Source organism: Semicossyphus pulcher, unplaced genomic scaffold (assembly GCF_022749685.1).
Source record: "Semicossyphus pulcher isolate SPU_LCO1_2020_fin unplaced genomic scaffold, fSemPul1.0.p SCAF_17, whole genome shotgun sequence".
In the NCBI taxonomy this organism is placed as follows: domain Eukaryota; kingdom Metazoa; phylum Chordata; class Actinopteri; order Labriformes; family Labridae; genus Semicossyphus; species Semicossyphus pulcher.
Genome location: NW_027211681.1, coordinates 10,400,183 through 10,412,528, shown reverse-complemented (window position 1 = coordinate 10,412,528; position 12,346 = coordinate 10,400,183). Strand labels below are relative to the sequence as shown.

The window sequence follows — 12,346 nt, the reverse complement described above, 5'->3', positions numbered from 1 at the left end:
GGTGTTTTCACACACAGGACTTCATTGGACGAGTCAAATAGTGATTATGGGACCAACTTATGAAGGAAGTGATGCTGGCAAGTTTCTGTTAGGGCAGTTTAAAACAAATCCTGCCCGTCACATCTCATTTTTAAAACCCAAACTTTTCATACAAGATGAAATGATGATTAAAGTAACTGTCACAGAGTGATGAACTGAATGAAGCGGTTTTACAGTGAATGTCTGCAGATAGCACAAAAAATGGCCCTTATTTATGTTCTTCTTACTGAGCACATCCGCTCTGATTCTTTACTAATATCTAATTTTGTATGAATTTGCTGCTAGATCTTTATTGTCACTTCATTATAAAAACAAGGAAAGGCAGTTTAGCGGCTCTTTGGTTTAAATAAAACACAGCAACATTAAGAAAAACAAGACTTCAACTCGGTCTACAATTTACATGTTTTGATTCAGCCAGAAACCGAGATGTTTATGAACAGTATGAAATAAATTCGAGCTGCACGGTGGTTGCAGTGGTTAGCGCTGTCGCCTCACAGCTAGAATGTTCCTGGTTCGAATCAGACGTAGCGGGCCTTTCTGTGTGGAGTTTGCATGTGAGCATGAAAGGATGTCTGTCCCTTTATGTGGATGGATGTACCCCGCGTCTCGCCCAATGACAGCTGGGATAGGCTCCCTTCGACCCTGAACAGGATAAGCAGAATAGATAATGGATCGATGGATGAAATTAATACAGTATGAACATATGCAACTGCCACATTAAGATAAATATAGTAGTAAAGTGATATTTATATATTATTTATTCTACAGGACAGCTGGAAGTGGGCTTAACACTGTAGATCAGATATGTATGTAGAAGAACAGTATGCGTTTCCTTTAACTTATTGGTAAGATAAAGCGTAATAGTGCAGGTCAGTGAATAATGAGTAGAAACTTTACATAAAAAACTGAACTTAAAGCTGTATACTCAGTACCATCAGACATGTAGATGTCGTAGCAGTGGGTGGCTACATGATAAAAATGAAGGAAAAAGAAGGGAGCTGTTAAAGGCAGAAACGTTTGATTATTGATGAATAATTTATTAAAGGCTTCAGACAAACTGCTGGCGTAACCTCTTTTTGTGTTATTGACTGTTTGTGCACATTAAGCATAACTTGGCTCCTTTCTTCTTCTTTGTAGAGACTTGGTGCCTGTTATTCTTGTGTTTGCAGATTTACAACTACAAAGTGACCAGAGCAGTGTTTATATCCACATTTATTCTTCATACAGAGTAAATACATTATTCATGTTACTAAATCTAAGTGAACAATTATTTTTACCGTAATAAAAGTGTCAGATTTACCACATTGTAAATGTTTCCTTGTTACATGCAGTACAGTTCATTATATGTAGATAGACACACAATGAATAGCTTTCATTGTGATGCTAATTATCGTCCTGATTTCCAGCCTATAAATGACACCTCTACATTCTCTTTTACTTCACAGGTTACAGCCTCATCTAACTCTAAATACACCTCATATTTATATCTGCTTCTCCTTTATCTCGTCTATTTGTGTCTGAGCTGTTACTGAAGTGGCAGAGCCGAGTTGGCACACAGACGCAGGCGGAACATCTGAGGGGATTAGCAGCTCGGGGACTTTAAAAAGGGACAGCCGGCTGGGGAGAGAAGTCCGACAACAGAGGAGTAACAGAGACTCATCAGAAGGCATCGGAAGCAACGAACAACAAGGTGAGATGAAACTGCAATTTTCTCAGCTGTGTCGGCGGTACCTGAGACTTTTACTGCTTTGATTACAAGTAACATCTTACAGAGGAGATGGACAGACAGAGTGGTGGCTTTATAGTGATTCGTCTTTAGTATTTTGTCTGAAATGGAGCTAAAATAACATCTGAGACTCTCTGAGCGGACGTGCAGGCCTTGTTTTTGGTCCTTAACAAGGCTCGGCCTCTGTTTCTTTCTGTTATCCTCTGCTCTTTTTACATGATGGATTTGAATGGAACCAGTGGAGTTGATAAGGGGACAACTTACTGTAGAGCTTAATGGGGTTGCATTTCACAGAGTGGGGGGATTAAACTGAAAAATAACTCTTTAAAGGGGAGATTGTTGGAGATGTTGCAGAGGAAAATAGTACATTGTTTAGCACCTCACAACAACAAGGCCAAGTTAAAGTGCTGTACATGAGATGTAAGAGGACATTCGGACGAAATAAACACAAGTCAAAGCAAACAGGATTTGAAGACGCTTGAAAATGAGCTAAAGCTGAGTGAAAGTTAAAGTGCAAGTTTATTTCAGCAACAAGATTTCTGCCTACATTTCATAACGTTTGTCCTTTTTCTGTTTCAGTAACTCATCACAATGTCTGACGTCGCAGTCGCAGTTCCCGCTGACAAGAAGGCCCCACCTAAATTCAAGCAGAGGGCCATGCGCACCTTCAAGAGCAAGGCGCCCAAACCCGGCCAGAAGGGGTGAGACGAATTAAAGATCAAGTCTTATTTTCCACTTCAGGTCTAATTTCACTCCACAGATCTTTAATCTTTTTTTTGTCTCTTCCCTTCAGATTCGGAGACGACATCCCCGGCATGGAGGGTCTGGGCACAGACATCACAGTGATCTGCCCATGGGAGGCGTTTGGGGACATGGAGCTCAGCGACCTGGCCAAATACGGGATCGTCTAACCCTCCTCTCCTCTGCCTTTTACTACCACCACCCCTCATGTGATCCAGCTGCAGACTCAGCAGTTGAAATGTTGTAACTGTGTGATAGCAAGGAGGCAGCTTTTGATGACTTAGAGGTTTGACCTGGAAAGGGATCCAGCTCTCTCTCTCTTGCACTTTATTTTCCCTTTCCAACTATTTCCATTTTGCCCTTTTCTACTTGTCCTACCCGCTCTTTATCCACTGAAAGTCTTTTTTAAAAAATCCTTTCCACTTGTGATGAGTTTAATTTGAACTTTCCAAAGAAGAAAAAAAAAAACAGTCTGACTTTTTGCTCTCCTCTCCTTCACCTCTGCTCCTCAAAGCTGCTGCTCCCACAGCACAGAAGTCTATTTTGTGTATTAGTAATGAATTTAAATATATTTTTATGATAAAGTTGATCATTTTGTCAGAAGAGAACTCAATAAATGGTATATTTTCCAGTGAGCATCTGTCTGCGTGTCCTTCCTGCTATAAAAACACACACTGTTCTCACATGATTTAAACATTTGAGTTTGTGTCGTTCTGCTCGTCTCTCCGGCTCCTTCCACAGCGTGAAATATAAAATATGCAAAATATCTCCTTTAATCCGTTACTGACGCTGGTGTTGCTGCCTTTTCTTTTATTATTCACTGAAATTGCAAAAATAAATCTGGCTTCAAGGATAAATGGAGATGTTGTCGTCATGGCAACCAAGGCTGCTTATTCACAGAGTGCGGAGCATCACGCATGATCACAAGGAGAGAACCCACAGAGCCACATGTTACAGACACACACTATTAACAGGTTAGGTTCGTCTCTTACCACTTATGTTTGTTATTGTATATCAGAGAGCGGCGCTAATTGATCATGTTATCCTTGTAAATTGTTTTCTTAAGATCAAAAGATGGACGAACATTAGTACAAGAACAGAAGCTCAAGATAACAGCATCACAAATAAAAGTGCGATCACGGCTGTATTTAAAGGGGTAAAGATGTTTTAAAGGGAGGGGTGAACACAGGCAGTTAACATTACCGGGTCTATTTGAAATGGATTAACTCTTGTCATGTGCGATTAGCCTCTACAAAATATATATAGAGAATATTAATTAGTATGGATATAATGAATGAATACCTGTATGTAATATGGAGGCTGGAGTCTGACTGATGTCACCAAACCATAGCAGATAAAACAGAGGAGGGCTTTTTACACTGCCAGTTCAAGGCGGGATTATTACGCCTCTGTAACGTCTTCTGTATAGAACGCACGGAGGCGTAATGGTGGGGTGAAGTCGTTCTGCCTCCGAGCCGGCATCAGATGTAGTAACAGAGGTGAAACGGCGTCTGTGTGAACAGCAGAGCCGGCAGGGCGGAACAGTGACTTGTTTGTTTACACCTCGCGCACATTTTGCTTCTGCAACGCCGGAATGCCATTTAGCAACACACACTGGGGCGGCTTTACACCAATGTAGAAGGACAAAGGTGGCATGAGGACGGAGCGTCGTTAAGAGAGAAAATATGTGCCTTCATAATTTGGTTGAACTCTTTACATAAAGGTCAGCAGAGGTTGCAACCATTTTAGCTTGTGACCCTTCAAATCAAAGCAAATTCTATGGCTGCGTAAATGAGACCAGTTCAACTACAGAGTCCTGATGAAGAGAGATCATCCAGTAACTCATGAACATTAGAGAGTCTGCATTAATAACTCAATCCAAACTCTTAGAATCCAAAAAAAAGATGAATGTATTTTTAGCTTTCATCTTGGTACTCCTCTTGTAGGATGGGAATCACAGAAATAGTCAAAGTGTAAAGATGCATGGGCAAATAAAAACTAACAAACACCCTCCTTTTAATAGTAAAAGCACCTTCACATAATAAAGCATTAGTCAGCTGCTTAATGACTTGAATGTAAGATGATTAAGCCTTTCTTGTTTTAAGTGTGTTACAGTTTGTCAGAGCACCTACAGTCGCATTAAAGAGAGATTAACCGTCGGAGCCGGCCGGAGCGCTCAGGCTCGTTAAGGTTTCAGTCCGCTCTCTGGCTGTAACTCTGCAGATGTTGGCAGAGCTGCAACAACCTGCACGTGCCGGTAAAGAAAGTAATCAGAGTCCGATCACTGACACGATACATCGTGACAGCAGCGTGAAGTTTCAGAAGCTGTAATTCAAGTGGCTGGAGAATAATTATCCTCCTGTGTGTATTTTCACAGTGTGCCTGCAGGATACGACTCGTATGAGCTGCACAGTGTGAGCTGGACTGATTTACACTGTGTGCCTCACTTCACTCTACATTCAGTTTCTTTAAACTTAGATCCTGATTCTGCAAAGATCTCTGGTTGTCAGGACCTATGTGATCTTACATTGTGCATGAGGCATGGACCAGTATATTCAGCATAATGGCTATTTAACCTATTTAAGAACCACAGATGTGACTCACCATCCTGCCACTCAAACTGCTGCCTGCTTCTGCTCCATGTTTTCTTCCCTCTTTTTCTCGTTTTCAATCTGATTTAAGATGACTCACTCTTGTAACACGAGTCCCTCAAACATCTGTCTACAAGTGGTTTGAAGATTTTATTTCCCTTTCTATTTGACTTGTTGGACACAAACCCTTTCATTCATTTAAGTCTAGGTCTAGCACAGCAAGACTCGGAAACAGGATGCATTCAGGAAATTGCAGCCCTTCTCTTGGTTAAGTCATTGTACCAGAAAGCCTGAATGCCTCTGAGAACTTTTACAGCAAATCCAAGCTGACATGTACAGAGAGACGAGATGCACTGCTGGCTGAAACGTGTCCAAACGATCATCGCAGTGTCAAAACGTCTGCCTCAGAGACCAGCAGCAGTTCAGGTCATCACCCTGAAATCTGACTGGGTATTTCTGTCTGAGCATGAAGTGTAAATAAACAGTCCTGAGAAACATTTTGCATGTGCTGTAGAGCCAGCGTGTTTGTGATGCATGGCGTAGACTTGTATGTCTCTGGTTTGGAGTTTTCTCTCACGTTATCCCTCGTCTCAGGCTCAGAGTGTGTATTAAAGCTCAGAGCAGAGGCAGGTACAGTATATGTCACGCTGCCCGTCAGGTTGAGCCCGGCGTTTTTCCTGTTTGTCTCTTTGTTCTCTGCTCTGACACGCAGGTTCGACTCCTGACTCTGACGCCTGACGCGCTGGCAGCTTACTCCGGCTGTAATAGGATTGGGCCTCGCCCATGTGGGTCAGTGCAGACAGACACACCGTGTGAGAGTTTTATTAGCCAGGATTATCCTGCTAACCCTGACCATGATGCTATATACGGACAGCACATGCAAACATGCAGGAGCAAACAGAGCTGTTATTTACCATGAAACAAAGATGGTAAAAAATGTTACATTAAAAATTCTGTCAAATATTTAATCTCTACACAGGTGTGGATTCATGTTTATATGATCACTGAATGTAGTTTTGTATCACCTATAATCTCCTTTTTCACCTATATATTACAAATGATGACCCCTCAATGAAACCCATATAATTGGTTTATGTATAAAAATGCACATTGTATTGATAGTTGATAGTTGCATCGGTATACTCCTCCATCTGCAGGACTATTGTAAACAAGCAGCTGCCATGTTGTTTATTGTTTCACAATCGTACATTGATTCGTTGTCTTGAGGTACTTTTTCAATTAAAGGAGTAATGCGCCAATTTAACTTTCCCTCCTCCAACATGGCGCATACGTTACACTTCTTCTTTCTTAGACCACAACCCTGACTCAAATCATTATACATGCTCTGTACAACTTTTCACACAAATGTATTCCATGATATAAACACAGTTACAGCTCCGGAATAAAAACACTGCAAAATTATGTTTTTCTCTGGTTCTAATATTCATAGTTTTGTGTTTGTATAAAATTGTTATTGTGTTGTTGTGTTATTGTAAACGACATTTCTCCCTTCTTCCAAATAAAATATTCTCATTTAGGTCTTTTATGTGCAGAACATGACGACTGGTTGAGATAACTAAAAGTTTTTTAGGCCTCGATGAATGCAAAGAAAACAAGTTCATGGTCATCTTTAAACTTCCACATTGCTGTTGGGTGACGTAATGCCAATCTTTGTGTAAAAATTTAAGCAGCTCAGCTTTGTTTGATAGCTTGTAAACATCCATCTTCCTCTTGATCACGTTCAGCAGGTTTTCAATGGGGTTCACATCTGGATTGGGCTGGCCGTGACATGTAGAGAGAGATGCTGATGTAAGGAAACTTTGGAGTGCTCTCTTGTGTTTTTTACCAGAGCTCTACATTGAACCCTTTAATATAAGGAATTGTTAGATAATTTTGTCGCTATTATATACATATATTACAAACAATTTGGAGTTTATAGTAACTTCTGGTATTCTAAAGAAAATAAAGCCACCTGTTGAAACATATCAGGTAAGGGATGGTAGGTATTTCCAATAGTGAGTTTATTAGTCATATTTTTGTTTTTCAAGGACATTTTCCGTCTTCTTTCAAGCTATTTTCTTGCACCATTTCATCATTACTGGGTTATACATTGTTCATTCACATTTTTTTACCCACACTCATTGGTTACAATAATATTTGCAGTAGTCGGCAAAGTTACCATGTATGCATTATTTGATTTCTGGCTTTTGTCAGCCCGTGTTTTCAGTCCTTGTATTACACACTTTGCCTGCTGAAAAACTGAGTATCTCCCACGGAGATGAAGGATTAAAACGTGTCATCTGGGTAATTGAAGTGTGAGGGCTTCCCCCTGACATCCCCCTGACATCAGCGTCACACCGCCTGTAAGCTGGAAATCCATACTGCAAACGCTCCCACCGAGCCGACACAATGATCTATCTCTTCTTTTGAAAAAGTTTTTACATCCCCTAAATGTTGTTATTTGCACTGATGAGACAGTGTCAGTGTGAGGAGAATGTGAGTAGCAGAGTGGGAGGATTAATACCACATGATGTGCGATCTTTTTACACTCTGAGGCTGTGTCAGAGCCTAACAGGGTTAAAGGTTGTGTAACTGGTAAAGACTGACAAACAGTGACAGCTGTAATCTGGCCGCAATCTGAATACCAGTAATCCACGGAGCTCTTGTTTACCTGCATTACATCACTGATCTCAGCACTGAACTGAAATCTCCCCCTGCATGGGAACTCTCATTGAGCTGTTGGGACGTCCCACGCGGACTGTACAGAACGAGATTTCACAGAAACACAAATCTCCTGTGTGAGTACAAATACTGAAAACTGTTTTTCTTAATCTGGATGATAAACAGTGTTAAGGTTTCTAAACGTTTTAAATAGGAGGACTTACACAGACCAGACATAACATTATGACAACCTGCCTAATATCTTGTGGGATCCCCTTTTGCTTCCAAAACAGCCCTGACTCATCAAGGCATGGACTCTACTAGACCTCTGAAGGTGTGCTGAGGTATCCAGCACATCCCACAGACGCTCGATTGGATTGAGATCTGGGGAATTTGGAGGCCAAGTCAACACCTTGAACTCGTTGTCGTGTTCCTCAAATCATTCCTGAACTATTTCTGCAGAGTGGCAGGAGCATTGTCCCGCTGAAAGAGGCCACTGCCATTAGGGAATACTGTTTCCATGAAGGGGTGTACTTGGTCTGCAACATTTAGGTAGGTGGTACGTGTTAAAGTAATATCCACATGAACGGCAGGACCCAAAGTTTCCCAGCAGATCATTGCCCAAAGCATCACAGTGCCTCTGCCGGCTTGCCTTTAGTACTCCCATAGCAGCATTCCCATAGTGCATCCAGGTGCCGTGTCTTCCCAAGGCCACCTTCTTCCATTGCTCCATGGTCCAGTTTTGATGCTCACGTGTCCATTGTAGGCGCTTCATTGTAGCTACAGGAGCTCTTCTGTTGGACTGGACCACATGGGCCGGCCTTTGCTCCCCACACGCATCAATGATCCCTGGTCCCACATGACCCTGTTGTCAATTCACTGCTTTTCCTTCCTTGGACCACTCTTGGAAAGTACTGATCACTGCAGACTGGGAACACCCCACAAGAGCTGCAGTCATGGAGATGCTCTGACGCAGTCATCTAGCTATCACAATCTATCCCTCGTTAATGTGACATTCTCACACATTTTTCCTGCTTCCAACACATCAACTTGCCTAACAATGTTCACTTGCTGCCTAACATATCCCACGCACTGACAGAGGCCACTGTAATGAGATAATCAATGTTATTCGCTCGACCTGTCAGTGGTCATAATGTTATGGCTGGTCGGCATGAAAGACACCAAGCTTTTAACAAGTGTCATGAAAGCAAAGTCCTTTAATCTCTCTATAAGTTTATCTTCAACATGAGTAGAAAAATGATTTTTTATATCAAATAATCCTTTAACACAAATTAGAGCCTAATTTTGTTCTGACTTTCCGTTACAAAAACGACAAATCAACCTATTACATGGTTCTATGTCCCAGACAGTGTTTGCATGCTTTTTAACTTAAAAAGACCAAGAGTCACCACAATAGAATAAAAACATCTCACAGCCTTTGTTACAAATCTGCTGTCTGAATTTCTGCCTCTGTGTGTTTTCAATCATCACTTTTGCTTTTTGTTTATTTGCAGCACAAACAATATGACCATGCAGGCCTGTAATTTAAACCAATATTCATCTTTTCTGAGCCTGTCGGACACTAAACACTCGTCCACAACCGAAAACTGCCAAAGACAACTTATTTTATTTCCGTTTTTTTCCTCCCTTTGTCACTCTCTCCTTTTCACTTTTCTCCAGCATGCTTGGTGTCAGGAATGCTATAAACACGCTCTTTACTGCAAAGCATGTGTGTCGGCACTGTTATAATATAGAGATGTTACAACGCTGTTTGAAGAATGCAGCGAGACAAAGGAAGTCTGAAAGCTGCAAATAAAATCTTAAATGAGACATTTGCACGGACAATAAGAAGCTATTTTAATCTGATGGTTTTAAACAGAGAATCCAGCTTTGAGTGACTAAAAGTTATAGTTTGTGTCATGATTATAACAACGTTTCACCAAATTTACAGAATAAACGACATCCTGAATGAGTATAAAAGGTTTTTTGTTGGGCAGCAAGTGAACTTTTTTTTTCTCTCTCTCGAAGTTTATGAGTTTGAAGCAGGAAAAAAGGGATAAGCGTAAGGATTTAAGCGACTTTGACAAGGGCCAAAGTGTGATGGCTAGACGACTGGGACAGAGCATCTCTGCAACTGCAGCTCTTGTGGGGTGTTCCTGCTCTGCAGTGGTCAGTACCTAGTATTCCCGAATGGCAGTGGTCTCTTTCAGCAGGATAATGCGCCCTGCCACTCTGCAGAAACAGCTCAGGAATGGTTCGAGGAACATGACAACCAGTCCAAGGTGTTGACTTGGCCTTCAAATTCCCCAGATCTCAACCCAATCGAGCATCTGTGGGATGTGCTGGACAAACAAGTCTGATCAATGGAGGCCCCACCTCACAACTTACAGGACCTAAAGGATCTGCTGCTAACGTCTTGGTGCCAGATACCACAGCACACCTTCAGAGGTCTAGTGGAGTCCATGCCTCGATGAGTCAGGGCTGTTTTGGCAGCAAAAGGAGGTCCTACACAGTATAAGGCAGGCAATATTACGTCATAATGTTATGGCTGATTGGTGTTTATGTACATTTTTATATGCCAAATGTATGCCTTATAATATGTATTTTAGTGATATATTAATATTATCAAAGTCTTTTTCGGTTTGTACTCTGCAGCCTTGACCTTCAGTGTGCTGTGACACCACAGGGATAGAATAAGTGTCAGTAAGGAGCTTTATTTTCTCACCTGAGGAGAGTTGCATGCTCATGTTACAGGCGTCACTGCTCGGACGTCTGTATACACATTTAAAAGAAGTCATAAGTCTCTGACGTGAGGTGCTGCCCTCATGTGCAGCATTAGTGTTGTCCTGTCGCAGTTAAGCCCCATGTGAACGCACATCATACGAACACAGCTTAAAGCTGCACGTCTTTGCTTAGCTCCTATTCGTCTTATTTGATTCCTTCCAAGAACCACATTTATGGCCTTGAGGTTGTTTCCATTATTGCTCTCATTAATTGTCTTCCACTGACCATGTAAGGAGAGTTTTATGTGAAGGATTTTATGGAGGCATAAGAGGAGGTTCACGAGGTTCAGATGTAAAACTGTTCCTACCCTCTTCTCCTTAAGAGGTCACTGTATTTTTATGCATCCAGCAGGTTTTTTTTTCTGCTCTGTGGTCGACCAAACTCTTTGTTTGTCTGCAATTTCTCTGAGATTCTTGGTCAAAAACCTAAACATGATTATGTTTGAGTTGAGTTTGATATTTGCCATAGACATCTCTGCATTTCAGAGGTTTTTTGTTTAACATCAGGCCAAATATTTCAACATTTCTGTGGTGGTGTGGGGGCGGCCTCTTCAACTTTCTGACAATATTTCTTGGAAAATTATTTATGTAGTTGTTTTCTTGCTCACAGTTTCAGACTTTATACTTTCACTGAAAAGTACCCAGCTAGCAGGGAACGTTACCATAACATCAGCTAACATTACCTACAAGTTCGAATCATGTTTGAAATAAAACGTTTTAATCTAATATTCAAACAACGTTTTAAGGATGTTCATCATTTCAAATAAAGTTCTATAACGTTAAAACTTAAACTAAGACAAAACGTTTGAACTGCAACATTCTGAAGATGTTTTCAGGATGTTATTGAGGCCTGGGACGCCTTTTATAAAACATTTGCTCAACACTACATAAAAACAAACGTAGAAGATGCTTACTGCAACAGTCTGAGGATCTTTTCAGGATGTTAGTGTGGCCTGAACTATCAGAACATGATTTATAAAACGTTCCTAAAATGTGATTTGAACATTCTCACTGCAACTTTCTGAACATTTTCTCCTGCTATTAAACCATTGCACGGAACATTCTCAGAACGTTCCTAGAACCAAACATTTCTAGCTGGGTATATGTTGAAACCAAAAAGGCCATAAAGGTAGATGTAGTGTGCATTTAACTCATACAGCCTTCTGCTGGTGTTAAATGTTTATTTGCCATCAGACACTTTAGTTTCGTGCTTGGTGTCTTTTAACACTTGTGCATCGAAAACAATACTTACACTGCAAACCAGACAGTACACCTGACTTCACTGGGTGCCTGCAGAGGATGAGTGGATTAAGTGGAGGTTGCGTCCCTCCTGTGGTGAATGGACCAAAATGCAGGTTCGTGTTGGCTCTGTACAGATCACACAGGCCTCTTTGCTGACAGCCTGCCTGTGGAATAATAAAGGAGTATTAACAGATGTCAGCACAGATGAGCAGCAGCAGATAAGAAGATGTGCGATGTTTATTGAAAGCCAACATCAACTGGACTGTAGTCACTCATATCCTCGGATGCCATCATGCACACATACATTCTAACACCTGTCCCCTTTGCATGGTGACACGTACTCCAAAGTCTGAGCCCCCCCTCACTCATCAACAACACCTGCCTGGTTCCCATGAAGCCTCCAATCATATCCCACAGGAGCTGCAGCAGCCACAGTCAGCTGACATTTGGCAAACGGTCAGAGACGGAGCAGAGGTGACGCGACTCTTCGTACAGAGTAAAAAGTCTTCTAGGCACTCTTTGTTTCCTTTTCCTGCCTCCCCGTCAGTCGGATCATTTCAAAC

General features: G+C 41.5%; 1 protein-coding gene across 1 annotated transcript; it reads left to right on the top strand.

The window, feature by feature from the left end:
• The first annotated feature begins 1,651 nt into the window (after nt 1–1,651).
• Nucleotides 1,652–3,109, top strand: LOC138594894 (retinal cone rhodopsin-sensitive cGMP 3',5'-cyclic phosphodiesterase subunit gamma-like). Its single transcript, XM_069666168.1, has 3 exons — nt 1,652–1,729; nt 2,345–2,466; nt 2,559–3,109. Exons 2-3 carry the CDS (start codon nt 2,357–2,359, stop codon nt 2,674–2,676), a joined length of 228 nt encoding a protein of 75 aa, XP_069522269.1. The 5' UTR covers nt 1,652–1,729; nt 2,345–2,356; the 3' UTR covers nt 2,677–3,109.
• Nucleotides 3,110–12,346: the final 9,237 nt, after the last annotated feature.